The sequence below is a fragment of the Schistocerca serialis genome, chromosome 11 (genome assembly GCF_023864345.2).
Source record: "Schistocerca serialis cubense isolate TAMUIC-IGC-003099 chromosome 11, iqSchSeri2.2, whole genome shotgun sequence".
In the NCBI taxonomy this organism is placed as follows: domain Eukaryota; kingdom Metazoa; phylum Arthropoda; class Insecta; order Orthoptera; family Acrididae; genus Schistocerca; species Schistocerca serialis.
In genome coordinates this window covers 178,051,274-178,065,360 of record NC_064648.1, presented here as the reverse complement: position 1 = coordinate 178,065,360, position 14,087 = coordinate 178,051,274, and the positions used below count along the sequence as shown (strand labels likewise).

Below are 14,087 nucleotides of genomic sequence, written 5' to 3'. Positions count from 1 at the left end.
GTTACAGATTCACGCACCGTTGAAAACTGTACAGGAAAGAAACATTGTCCTTAAAAATAAGCTTTGACCTAAGCGTAATAATTGTTTCACCATCCCAGCACTATGGCTCCCATTCACCTAAGTTATAATTCTGTGTGTAAGCATCTTCTTCTCTTTATTACCGAAAATTGTGTAGAAGGGGTTTGAAAAGAAGTATCCCATATTTTGAGAGGTGGTAGTATGGACAAAGACAAAAACAAAATGTCCATTAAATACCAGCTACAAAACACATACTTTATGAGCTATGAGCACTTGTTCGTCTTTGCTACTGTGAAACACATCTCTTCTGCTGAACAAGTGGTCATAGCTCGTAGTTGCATTTTAGAGTGTATGTTTACTAGACTTTTTTCTTTGTTTTCATTCGTACTACCACCTCTCAGAATGTGGATTTAAAAAAAAAAGGGGGGGGGGGGCGCCATATATATAAGAGAGGTGAGGCACATTTTCTCTGGTGTTTTGGCAGATATTTTCAATTTCATTTTTGCAGCTTGTGGCTGGACTAAGCTCAAGCAAGTACTGCTCATCATGTCTTTCATGCAACCACTTTTGTTGGAAAGTGTTAGTTCATTTCCTGTTACAGTCAGAATGATTTTTAAAGTGGAATTTTCCATGGACAGTCACTGAGCCACCCCTAATTAGTCTACTGCAATATTTTCTTTATATATTAACAGGGACATCCTTAAGAGAGGGAGAAGTTTATATGAAGAATTATAACTTAGGTGAATGAGAACCAGAACACTGGGATGATGAAACAGTTGTTATGTCGAGGTCAAAGTCATTTTATATATAATGCTGGGAAAATGCAGCCAATGTACAAAGGAGACTGCTAACAAATCTTGTGTGTCCCATTCTAAAATATTTTTGTGATTGACTAACAGGAGAGTGTCACATAAATGTTGAAATGTGTCCTGGCATACTATCAAATACAGACGCAAATTATCCCTTGAAAACCTGCTTACAAAAATCCATGAACAAGTTTTAAGTGAAGAATCCAGAGATATCCTTCAGCCCCCTATCGCTCCCACAGGGACTGCAAAGACAGGATGAGACTAATTACAGCAAGCACAGAGGTGTTTAAGCAGTCATTCTTCTCCCAGTAATGGGAGTGGAACAGAAACCCTAATGTGTGGTACAGTATTAAGCACCCCCTGCCATGCATGTTACAGTGGTTTGCAGAATTTGTAGGTTAGTTTGTGTACTGTATATGAGGTGAGGTGCAAGTTCAGAGATGTGAAACCTACTGAACAAAAAGGAAAAATGTTCTTCCAATTGTAATTGGTCCAGGCACCAAACGCACACACACACATTTTTATAAATATAATATTGTGAAATGTGATCAGGAATGCAGTATCTTTGGGATGTACTGTATCAGATCTGCTACAACCTTGGCAAGGGGCAATAGAACCGTGCTGATTTGGCAGAACATTTTTCCTTAAGTTCACTGGACAGTGCAGATATAACCCAACTCCTTGCCAAAAGTAACTACCACACCATCTGTGACGTGACCCCCCCTTTTGGGAAACCTGTAGAAGGCTGCGCGGACAACCAGTTCGAGTGCAACGACGGCACTTGCATCGACCTGGCGAGGCAGTGCAACGGCTTCCCGGAGTGCCGCGATGGCAGCGACGAGTTCAACTGCCCCGACACTGACTTTGACCCCGAGGTGCCTGGAGGAAGCTACACCACTGGCAGGGAGCCCGATTTCAGCCGCTCCCCGGATTCCACCGAGTATCCGACTGGCGCTCCGCCGGTAGATGAAGAAGGTGCTTACAACTGCTGCTGTGTTCCAAAATATAGCCATTTCCCTAATTTTTCGAGTTTTCCATTGAGTGAATGGTGCAGCCTTTGATGCTTTTGACTGATACAGCGTTTGCCAGTTGTGTACTTTGGTGTACTATATGGATACCACAGGGCTGATAAATAAAAATCTTTACCATCTGATCTTCTTTCCCTACAGTATCGTGAACTCTGTTATGACCGTGAATTGTTCCGGCATCATTCATATGTAGTTGAAGTGGCATCTGGAATAACGTAGGAAAAAAAAAAAAATTGGTGGCTGGCCACCTGAAATGACATCTCATCTTGTCTTTATTCAGTTACGAAATCAGACACATTTGTTCTTTTTATTTTATACTGATTTCAAGCAGACAGCCTTAAATCCATTACTATCAACATGACTTCCATGACAGTCACTTCACAGATGAAAATGTTGCGTCAGTTGTCACAAAATTTCAATATTGAGCTGTACACCTTTGTTGCTGTGTAAACAGACATTTATGAAACTAATTTCGTGATGCCGGTTTCAAGAAATGAGTTTTTCAACTCAGTGTCTTCGTGTAAACTAAACTCTACTCTGATGTCTTTACACTGCGTTGACACACTGGCTGCCCCCACCCCTGCCCTCCCAACCCCATGTTATTGGTTGTTAAGTGAGTTGAATGGCACAGCATTTGAAGCCTCAGTCCTTCAGGTCTATTGTTGGTTCCACTTTACCTGTGGAGAACCCTGGAGATGGGAACAGTGGTGGCTGCATCGTAATTGGTACCTGAAACTGACAAGGATGAAAATATGTGATAATAGAACCAAAAACATTTAACTTCTCAGTAAATTGGGCTCTACAAACAACCCATTTCAGGCAGTCACTTCAGTATGAAATAATGTATTTGAAATGTAAACTTTCGTTCAACTCTCTGTCTAATTGGGGTCTAATTTTACGTAAACACAGATGCCATTTATGAGTCGTAACATGAACATTTCTCGACCAACGTGTGGTTACGGTTACTAGGTGATTACGTAATTGGGCCACGAATCGGAAAAGAAAATATGATGGGTGAGGATACCTTCGATTCATGTTGCTCGATCTTCCAGGACTGCATGAAAGTGCAGTATTGGGGAATGTGGTGATGCACGATGGAATACCTTCACATTTTGCTGCTGATGTAAGATGATACCTAATATAACACTGCAATCCAGGATGAACACACAGAGCAGGGCCTGTGCCCTGGCCTCCAGGATAACCTGACCTCAATACTCTGGATTTTCATGTCTCGGGTCATCTCAGAAGTCAACTGTACAACATTCCCATTGATACTGTTGAAAGACTGCAGCAGTGAATTACTCAGACTTATCAAGATTTCCGAGGCGTTATGGGGGCGTTGAATACAGTTCACAACTCTTTGCAGTATTGTGTCCAAATACGAAAATGACACCTGGGACACCTCCTTGAACAGGTATACTTGTACAGTAAATTGTAACATGGAACACACACTGAAGAATTATTGTATTTCTTGTTAAGGGAGGCCATAGATAAAATTTGAGACCAATTTGATGGAGACTTGGATCATAAAATTCACGTTTCAACTGTGCTAACTAGGACAATATCTGTATGAAGTCAGCGGCGGCTCGAAACCACATGCACTCAGTTATTTCGCAAAAGGATCATTTGCGGACCACTGTTTACTGGGGCATGTTAGCTTCTGTTATTGTGTACTTTCACCCATCTCAGTCTTCGCCATCAGTTGTGATATACCCTCTATGCCTTCCCATTTTCAGTGTTCACATGCATTTCTCGAACTGCCAGTAAGGCAGAACCTGTCCAGTTGTATCTGTATTTTTTGCTGGTCTTTGCCCATCCGGTAGATTTGTTTTAAAGGGTCATACAGCATGTCCTAAACTTTTAGGGTAAAAGTTATACAGATGGTAAAGGTTCCAAGAAAGAGTGCCTTTAGGTTAGAGACTAGTGCTCAGAAATGAAAGTTAAGTTTTTTACTTTTGTATTCAGTTCGCAACTAACAGCTACAGTTTAAGCTCGTGGCAAGAGTTCAAAGTGATGATGAATAGTGTCAGTGCATTGGTTACTCTGGCACATAAAAATGTTCCCACAGTATCAGAAAATTTCCAGTTCTCTGTTGTATAATCAAACATATTACTGTTACCACTTTATAAGAGGTACCTACAACTTACAACAATGTGCTTAAGTAAGAGAGAATAATATTCAGGTATACTAGTACTCAAATAGTTTCTATACTCACAGTTTTAGTTGCTAGAGGTGCATGGGGGAAAATTACAAAATCGGAAACTGAAGGTGCAAATGCTCCTGGAAGATTTTAGGACCTAGAGCTATGTAGAATTTCAGTTGCAAAGTGAATAGAGAACTGAACAGAACAGAACACCTTGAACGAGTAGAGATAGGACATTCATATTCACAGGACATGTGCATTAGTATGTCCTGCAGTAATGATTAACATTTGAACCATGTTGGCCTGTGGGTTCAAGGTGAACATGCACATTGCGGCGCAACACCACCTACTGGTAAAATGCCTGTGGCTCTTGTTGTTGCTATAAACTCAAGGTAACAGATCAGTGTGACTCGAGGAGACGTGCAGGATGCCTCGCAGACATACATGTGAACTGCTGTGTCATATCAGTGAGTTGTCTGCCTGCTTAGCTGGCTGGTAACATGCTCGCCTCCCGTGCAAACGGGCCCAGGTTCGATTCCCCGTCGGGTTGGAGATTTTCTCTGCTTGGGGAGTGGGTGTTGTGTCGTCCTCACCATCATTTCATCGCATCACAGATCACACAAGCCTCCCAATGTGGTGTCAACTGAAATAAGACTCGAACTTGGCGGCCGAACTTCCACGGATGGGGTCTCCTGGCCAGAGATGCCATAAGCTCATTTCCATCAGTGAGTTTGAAAGAGGATGCATTATTGGCATAAGAGAATATGATGCAGCCATCTGGGAAATTGCTGCTCTTGGGGGACAAAGTGTTTTGGCAGTGTAATGGGTGTGTGCAGAATGGTTCACAGAAGGCCGTAGAAAAAGATGAGGTGGATCAGGCCGCACCAACAAGACCACTCCTGAGAAGATTGACACCTCATCTGGATAGCATTTTGGGACAGATCTGTGTTCTCCTTGGCTCTGGTGCAACAGTGTAACATGCTGTACACTATCGGGGGTGATAGTCTGTTGCCGTTTATTACACCATGGGTTGCATTTGTGTTGTCCACTTCTCCGCCTACCTTTGACAAATGTGCAGAAACATGCTAGACGGGGAAAATTATGACCTCATTTTCGTTCGCCGCAGACAGGGAGAGCACCATCTCAGTGACTGCATTCGCACAACACATAAAGCGCCAACTCGAAGCCTTCTGGTGTGGGATGCTATTGGGTACAACACCCCAGGCACCATTTTTTAGCAAGACAATGCACGATCACATGTTGTTGAACAAATCCGTGCTGTCTTGGTGTTTCAGGATGTCAGCCTTTTGCCACGATCCGACCGAAAATGTGTGGATACGGTAAAACAACATGTACGTTGCTGTTTCCCAATGCCATCCACCACAGATGAACTTTGGAATGTGGTGAATGTGTCGCGTATGTCTATACTACAGAACGCCATTTGCACCTTACGTGCCGATGCCATCACGCGTGGAACGAATTATAAAGATCCGTGGCAGACCCTGTGGCTACTAGGCAACAGGACACATGCTGAACTGAGGTGACTGAAATGCTAATCAGTTCTGCAGAACGTAATACTGTACCATGTCCTGTGAATATGGACGTTGTGTCTCTAGTCATTCAAGGTGTTCTGTTTTTCCTGAACATTAGTGTAGTTGTGAGATCTCACAAGGCAGTTTTTGGGACACTTGCAACTAGTGAGGATATTTCAGAGTGATACTAAAGTGTACATCTTTGTGGTGTGGCACGATACAGGCTCACTTTGCCATCCCATATTTTTTGGTGATGGGGGGTAGAGGGGTGGCATTTGCACCATTGGCACTTTACAATATGCCTATTATATTTCTCATCTTCCATAGGAGTATGTGAAGCCAAAAATATTTTGCCCGGATCAAGTTGACATATAATGTAGATAATGCAGATTGGGAAATTTATAAACAAGACAGTTAAAGAATTAATAAAAAAAGGAGGGAGTGTTTGAATAAATAACATGTTACAGAGCAAAGTTCCTACCTAGTGTGCCTGAATACTTCATGTTTATCACCCGACTTTTTAAACTTTGCTGGAAGCCTATTGAAAAAGAAACCTGCTGAAGAGTGCACACAGATTTCTGTATAATGTCTTTTCTCGATTTTGTCATAGGTGGCACTGTCGAGCATTTACAATGATATGAAACAACTTATTTAAGAAAACATAATAGGAAAATAACATTATTATAACAAGTTTATAGTCTGTTAACATTCACATACTTATAAGATCAATGTTGTTTTACAAGCAACAGGTTAAAAATAATAACATCGTGGTAGGGTTCTGTCACCATTATTATGATAATCAACCAGGTAGAATAGCCCCTAACTTTTCTGAAAAAAAAAGAAAATTGGTTTTTATGTGGACAACAAGGCAGGGAAAATTTGCTGGCATATGCCTACAAAACAAAACTGTTTTCTCCACCAGATTCAAAGATGACTCATGTATAACTGAGAATGTGGTGTTTGAGAATGTAGTGCACGTCTGCATAATTACAATCATAACACAAGCAACAGTGAAGAATATTAGAAGGTACTGGAGAAAAGACATTTTTAGATAATTTTAGGTGTTTGCTCTAATGTGCTAGAAGTACATATTTTTAGCTTTGTCAACCCCATTGCGATGTACATAAATTTTATTTTGTTCTCTCTGCCCCCACAGTGGGCGATTTCAACCAGCAGATAAATAACACAAATTTAGATATGTTACTCATATTGTTGATAACGAACTGTTGATTCTCTTACTTTCAAGTGTGACACATTCCTACAAGGATGTTGTCATTTTTAACCTGTTTCTGTTCCATCATAAAACCTTGCCTCTTGCAAGTATGTGAATGGCAGAAGCACGTAAGCCTAAATTGCAGTACCACAATAAAGCAGGTACAACTGAAAGTGGAAAAAAATAGCATTTAAAGAACTTATACAGGTGTCATACCTGCATTTCAGGAAGTAAGGGGTTAAGGAAGTGTTATTTAAGTGCAAATCGGTAGCAATGTTGGCTTTTTGTAAAGGTAGTGCCACTAATGTCACTGTAAGAGAACATAATAAGTTTACAACCGCACACCCTGCTCGCATAGATCGTACAAACATTATACTACCTGACCATTGGTTCGTTATTTCAAACTAATCAGTGTAGAACCCTCTATCATCTGTATTCATTTTGACAATAAAGGTTTGAGACTTCTGTATGACTAATTTTATGCCCATTTCTTTGTAGAAAAATTACCACATTCTATGATAGTATACACGTCTTCATCTAAGATTTCTTGTTATGATAATTTGGTGACCACCTTGCTGCCCGGTGCTTAGGTACAGACTTTTCCATTTGCTTGCTATCACATTGCACTATAGTTCTTCCAGGGTATGACTGTATGTAAAAAGTCTGTAGAAAGGAGTCTCAACTGAGTTCATTGGTATTTGGAAAAAGGCACTGTATTTCTTTGCTTTACTAATCGACCTTAAACTTTGATTGTCACATGTGAATCTCTTTCTTCTGATTAAAGTCTGGCCATAGTTTGTCATATATTTCCACTCTGTTGTATTCCTTAATTCTCCTTCATATGTTGTATTATAGTAATAATAATAATAATAATAATAATCCAATTTATTGCTTATATTGGTGATTCCATGTTCTATATTAACAGCTTCTGGTTAATAGTGTACATTTAATTTCATTGTCATGTATATTTTAGTTATGTGTATACATATGTGAATAGTTGTTGAGTAAAATTTGTATGTACAAATTGTATTTACCTGTATAAGTTTTCAGTTCAGGGTTGGTGACCTGTAAGTAAACTGAGCCTAATCCATTTATCTCACACTCATTTCTGGATTTCCCCATTTGTAGTGAGTTTTACTCGGCCTGTGTAGTAATGACGTACACGTGGCTGATTTGTTTAATTAACGTGTCCTATGAGTGTTATGGATTGTGGGGTTGGTGTGTAATTTATACTAACTGGCAAGTTTTAGTCACAGTTAATATTTTTGGTGTGAGATATTTGTTAAATTTCTGTTGTTTGGTGTGTGTTTTCCCTGTCTTTTGGAGGTGAGTGACTCACAGTGTATATTGTAGTGGTGATATGTTGGCTCACATAACAGGCCAAATGGAACCTTGTGTGGAAGAAGGGTAAGCACTAATCATTGTGTGCTTTTCTATGTATCATAATGTAGAAAATGGCAATAACGGTTTCTGATTTGTGGTGTTGTGAAATCACTTACAATTTGTTACACCCACCCTTCTCATCACGACTGATACTTGTGCGTTAACTGAGAAAGGTGTTTTGTGAGCCACATATAATGCAATCTACTATACCACTGGATAAAATAAATGCTCTCCACCCTATATACTTGCACTGAGTGAGGTGACACAGTAGTTAGCACGACGGTTCACTCCTGCGTCTGGTCATCCAAATTTAGGTTTTCTATTATTTTCTTAAATCAGTCAAAACAAATGCGAGATGCTTCCTTTGAAAAGAAATGGCCAATTTCCTTCCCCCATCCTTGACACATTTCCAGCATTTTGTGCCCCATTTTCAATTACCCCATTGTCGATGGGACATTAAACCTTAACCTTAATTTCTTCCTTCCTTACTCATATGCGTTCCAAACCCCTTTTCCTTTTTTAATAGTGTAGCTGTTGTTGATGTACAAACAGACCTGCTACAATGATAATAATTCAATATTTAATGGCTGGAATAAATATCTGGCACAGTGTTTTGTAAAAGAAAGCTCCTCCCTCTTATTAAGGTCAATTCACTCTGGGTGCGACAGAACAGAATGTCAGCACATTCCCACGGTACATATAAAATGACAGTATTCACGTGGTTTTCTGCAGAATGCGATAGGAAGGGTCAGAACAGGATATCACCAGTAAGGATTTATTGAAGAAAATTTTGATGTTGACATTGTTAGAGGAGAGAAAGGGAAGAATGATATCGTCTGCTAACAACAGAAGTTAACCTAAAATCATCACACTTCTCATGTATTGTAGAAGTGGGTTTTGTGTCTGCTTAATCTTTATTACTTGCTTTGTTTTAGTGACATATTATGAAAGTTGCATTAGGACTTGAATATTCTGCCTGCCAGCGTTCTTACACAAATGCCAAATACATGAAGTCAAACAAAATTCAGTTTATATAATAGGTAGATGCAGAAAAGGCCTACACTCTTCACCAAAAATGAACATAAATGAGTTAAACAATTTTCATTAAAAATATATTTTGTAATAGTGGGAAAGTCAGCTCCATTGAAGGAGAAAAATAAAGTTTTTCGATGTTTCCAGAATGTTTTTGATGTTATTTGGCAATCAGAAAAAAAGATGGCCAGGGGATAAAATCAAAAGGCACTTAAAATAAGTGTTGATATTTTGAATTTTTTGGACAACACATTTTCTGACCTTTCAGTTCCGAGTCATTTATAAACTTTTCCATTTGACTTCCATCAAGAACTTCCATTATAAATTTTGTTTTGGCCATTAATAAAGGTGTCAATCCTAGTTCCTTAATTCTGATGTTATATATTGAGTACTTATGCCACGAATGGTAACTCGTAACATTTTCATCATTCCCAAGCAGGCTGAGCAAAGTGATGTTGTGTTGACATTTCATCTGTTGTAAACACTACATCATTTGACAGAGACATTCATGTCCTTTGACATCCAATGTGAATTGATCTTCTTTAAGATGTTCATGAGGAGTGATTGCCAGATATGTGATTTTGCTAATGAGAGCCAGACAAAAAGTATGTGGAGAGTTCTGCCAGTTGTTACATTCTCACAGTTCTGTAAAAGCACAATGGGGTGTCACATCAAAGATAGTAGCCTTAAACAGACTCTGTATTCGATCTGTAAAAGAAATGTAAATCATCCAAATGGAAAGGCATGCGATTAAGTGGGGGAGGAGTTTGAAACATTGCACAGAGAAGAAGAGAATGTGTGGAATTGGACTCTATATACGAATTGACTTACATTTCACGATTCCAAATACAGTAACTGATCCCAGTACATCCCTATGTTTAAAATAGATGCAATGAAAAATGAGCTGTGTATTTGATTTTCTTGGCTCCGACAGACAATTTGACTTCAGTCAGCAGATCGCCACTGCGTGCAGGGAATCAAAGCCAGGGAACGCATCCTCTAAAGACTGTCCCCGAAGATAGTGGCAAAACATTGGCTTTATCAAGAAAACATTTTCTGTTACCTTGTAATAGCTCAGAAATGTTAATAATTGATGTGATAGCTTCATTTTAGGATTCTACGTAAAATAACTGACCCAAATTCATTTTTTTCTTTAAAGTGGGTGCAATGACTCGTCCATGAATTTCTTGGCTCTGAAGGCATTTGCTAGGTATCATTAAATGGAATCGATAATTGATTCAGGCTCCACTTGAGGAGGCATCAGCTACCTCTGAACCACAATCCACACTTCAATCCCAACAGAGACCTCAGCATGTTGAATGTGACTTTTTTTGTGCATTACTGCATTGTGTTGTTTTTTTTTTGTTTGTTCCACTTCACTCACACAACAGAGTGCACGGCTGAGCAGTTCCGCTGTTCAAATGGCGTATGTATTTCTGATGCGTTCCGCTGTGATGGCTACGCCGACTGCATCGATGGTTCTGACGAGACTGGATGCCCACGGCGTGAGTATTTAAGACTTGTGTGCTGTACCAGGTTCTCTCTCTCTCTCTCTCTCTCTCTCTCTCTCTCTCTCTCTCTCTCTGTGTGTGTGTGAGTGTGTGTGTGTGTGTGTGTGTGTGTGTTAAAAGTTACAGAAGAAATTTTTGGATAATATGTTTTGCAGCTTTAGTTTTTACAAAAAGAAATGCATTTGTGATCAGTCGATAATTTTTCTTTACTTTTATGTGAAACTTCCACAATGTTTTCAGAACAAGAATCAGTTTTAATCAACTCTTGTATCTCAACAGTTCTATTTATATGTTCACAGCCCATTGATACCTCTTGTTATATCTGTATGTCATTCTGAAACATCCCAGTTATTAGTTTCTGTTGTAGTAACATGCAGAAAATGGCGACTTGTTATAAGAAGCAGCTTGGCACAAAGGTTAGCATCAACCTCACATTCAGGAGTAGGGCTGTGCCATCCACGTTTATGTTTCTCGCGATGTTCCAGGAATCAATCAAAGTTAAATGCTGGGGCAGTTCCTTTGAAAGGACGTGGCCCCCTGTAATCCAATCTTTGTCCAATCCAGATTTGAGGCCCATTCTAATGACTTTACAGTTATTTATGTGAAAGATCACAGACTTTTATCAACCTGCACTTTATTTATGTTGGTTAGTGATCCGACAGACATGTTCGATTTTGGGTTATGCGTTCCACCATCAGATGTATCTCGAAACCAATTCCATCAATTCACGAGTAGCTAATAATCACTGGTATAAATACCATTTTCTCACATAGGTAATATCACAAAGTTAGACTCTTCTTCATCTGTAATGTACACTATGAGGAAGCATATTGGATGTCGAGTTCCCTTCCTTCATTTGTGGCTTCACTATCTTGTTTTTCATTTGTAATGTACCACCCTCCCTGTATTTTCTAATTACTGTACTTCAGTGTTCGTAGAAACCAGATTCTAGTTTTCTTGTGAGATGCATTTTAATTGCTTTACTTGCACTAGCTTGTGCCGCATACACTGGAAGATATATGTTACATTATTAGAATGGAAAATCTTTCCATTTGCACACACATAAAAAAAGACACTTAATAAATTAATAACAAGATTTATTCCACAGTCATGTATTACAATCACGTCAAACATATAAATTCTCTTTCCAGACTCTTTATACTATATTAACAGGATGTATTTTCAGTTGTATTGTTACAATCTTATTTCCATTGATCTTTTATATAGTTAAATGTATTTAATTATTCATATACATTTATATTACTCAAATTTTCACCTCCTCACAAACGTTATCACTCGCATAATTTTTTTTACTGAAAATAGTTCACACTTTGATTTATTTGCAAGATCATAGTATTCCTCATTTCATTCTGTGTTTATTTTTGATTCATCGAGCCCTACATTTGCCCAGATTTATTTAATGAATTGTCTTAGTAAACAAATTTATCTGTATAAATTTACCTTTTTCTGGCCAATTGACTGTAAAACTATACTTCTTAACAGTGGTTCATACTTTGCAAGTACAGCATTTTGAACTGCATTCAGTTTGGTTGAATTTATATTTTATACTAGCTTTTGATTCCTGTTTACTGAACATTTGAAATTATGATCAAAGTTGATACAGACATTATTTGTTCTCTAAACTGTGGTTTTAGATTTGACACGCATACTAAATTAACCAGTCATTATTCTTAGATCATGGAACACATTCTAAGTGGAATTTATTCCTTGTTTAATGAAAACAAGAATGGAGCGGAACTGTTCAAATGATGAATGTGAGCGTATTGTGTAATTCGCAAGTAGATTGGTATTAAATACTTCATTAATCCCTTGCATCTTGATTGCATCTCATATTGCAGCAGTGAAGAAATTTCACATAAAAAATACAGTGTTCATTCACAGTCGGCTCACTCCTTTGTCATGCCAACAGGTGAGTGTGCCGTATCCGAGTTCAGGTGTCGCGACGGGACGTGCATCCCGCTGGGCCGCCGGTGCGACGGGCGGACGGACTGTTCTGACTTCTCTGACGAATATGACTGTCCATCACCTGGTGAGTGCTATGGCAGTATCGAGTTCTCTTGTCTCGTTAAGTCCTGCCTTTCTTCAAACTATCTTTTACAATGTTGTAGGGTCAGCATTGCCTCACATTTTCCTACACTTCTCTGGAATCTGAGCTGGTGTTTTCTGTTTTTCTTATCTGTTCAGGTAACTGTAAAATCAGGACCCAGAATTGCTGGTCAATGATTTCTTACGTACAGGAGAAATGTCAGTACTACCAATAAGATGGGTATAAAAGTACGTACACTATAGTAGATTTCTGAAATAATAGTTTCTTCCTTCAGAAGAAGGAGAGATGGGTGATTAGGATGAGGAGAAAGAAAGGGCAGGCTCCCAGACTGCAGGTTGTTAGGGACCTATGTGTTGTGAGTGGAAGGGGACACAAATGTAGAAAACGAGGGAAGGGGGACCGGAAGAGTAGGAGGATAAAGAAAGTACATTGGTAAGCATTGGGCCAATTTCAGTCCGGAAGGAGAGATGGGTGATTAGGATGAGGAGAAAGAAAGGGCAGGCTCCCAGACTGCAGGTTGTTAGGGACCTATATGTTGTGAGTGGAAGGGGACACAAATGTAGAAAACGAGGGAAGGGGGACCGGAAGAGTAGGAGGATAAAGAAAGTACATTGGTAAGCATTGGGCAAATTTCAGTCCAGAAATTGTAGTGTAACATGTCGCTTTGATAAAGTGATTTCTTGCACAGCATCTACTGACATGATGAATGATGATTTCCACCAGAAAAGCTTTATGTAGGCTAAGTGATGAGTTAGTGAAGTATGCTGTTTGGAAGTTTGTTTTCTTTATGCGCCTGTATTCTGGAGTGGATAGGCAGAGTGTATCTGTAAGCCTGGATGACAGTGACACTCTTGCTATGTTTTTTGGTACCTGCTGTTTAGACGGTTTATTCTGCATTGTCGGGTCCAGCCTCGGAGATATGGTATGTGCCATGAAAGAACTTTCATGGCAGTCGCAGTGACGTCATGAGAACAGATGATTTTGCCTGTCAGTTTCCTGTTGGGTGTCATTTGAGTGAGAATGAAAGTCAATTAATATCAAATGAGAGAGAGAGAGAGGGAGACCCTCCTCCCCCTCTCTATTCCTGCTGCCCATCTCACCCCCCACCCCCTCCCCCACCCCCCTTTTCCACCACCTTATACACCCTGCCTTCTGAACATCTTGTTGTGCAGCTGCTGGATCACCTGTCTAAACAACTTCATCACACTATACCACTATCCCCTCCTCACTTTGTGTGTCTTTCCCTACCCTATTGTTCAATCCCGCGTCTGGCCATCCTGATTTAGGTTTTCCGTGATTTCCCTAAATTGGGTTCGTTTGAAAGGGCACGGCCGACTTCCTTCCCCGTCC

The 14,087-nt window shown here is 39.6% G+C and overlaps 1 protein-coding gene across 1 annotated transcript in view; it reads left to right on the top strand.

Annotated features, from left to right (window-relative positions):
* LOC126427231 (basement membrane-specific heparan sulfate proteoglycan core protein) overlaps positions 1–14,087 on the top strand; it is a 792,772-nt gene that overhangs the window by 486,796 nt on the left and 291,889 nt on the right. Inside the window, exons 19-21 of the mRNA XM_050089468.1 lie at positions 1,569–1,802; positions 10,550–10,663; positions 12,600–12,719. Coding sequence (XP_049945425.1) covers positions 1,569–1,802; positions 10,550–10,663; positions 12,600–12,719 — 468 coding nt within the window. The remainder of the gene's footprint in view (positions 1–1,568; positions 1,803–10,549; positions 10,664–12,599; positions 12,720–14,087) is intronic.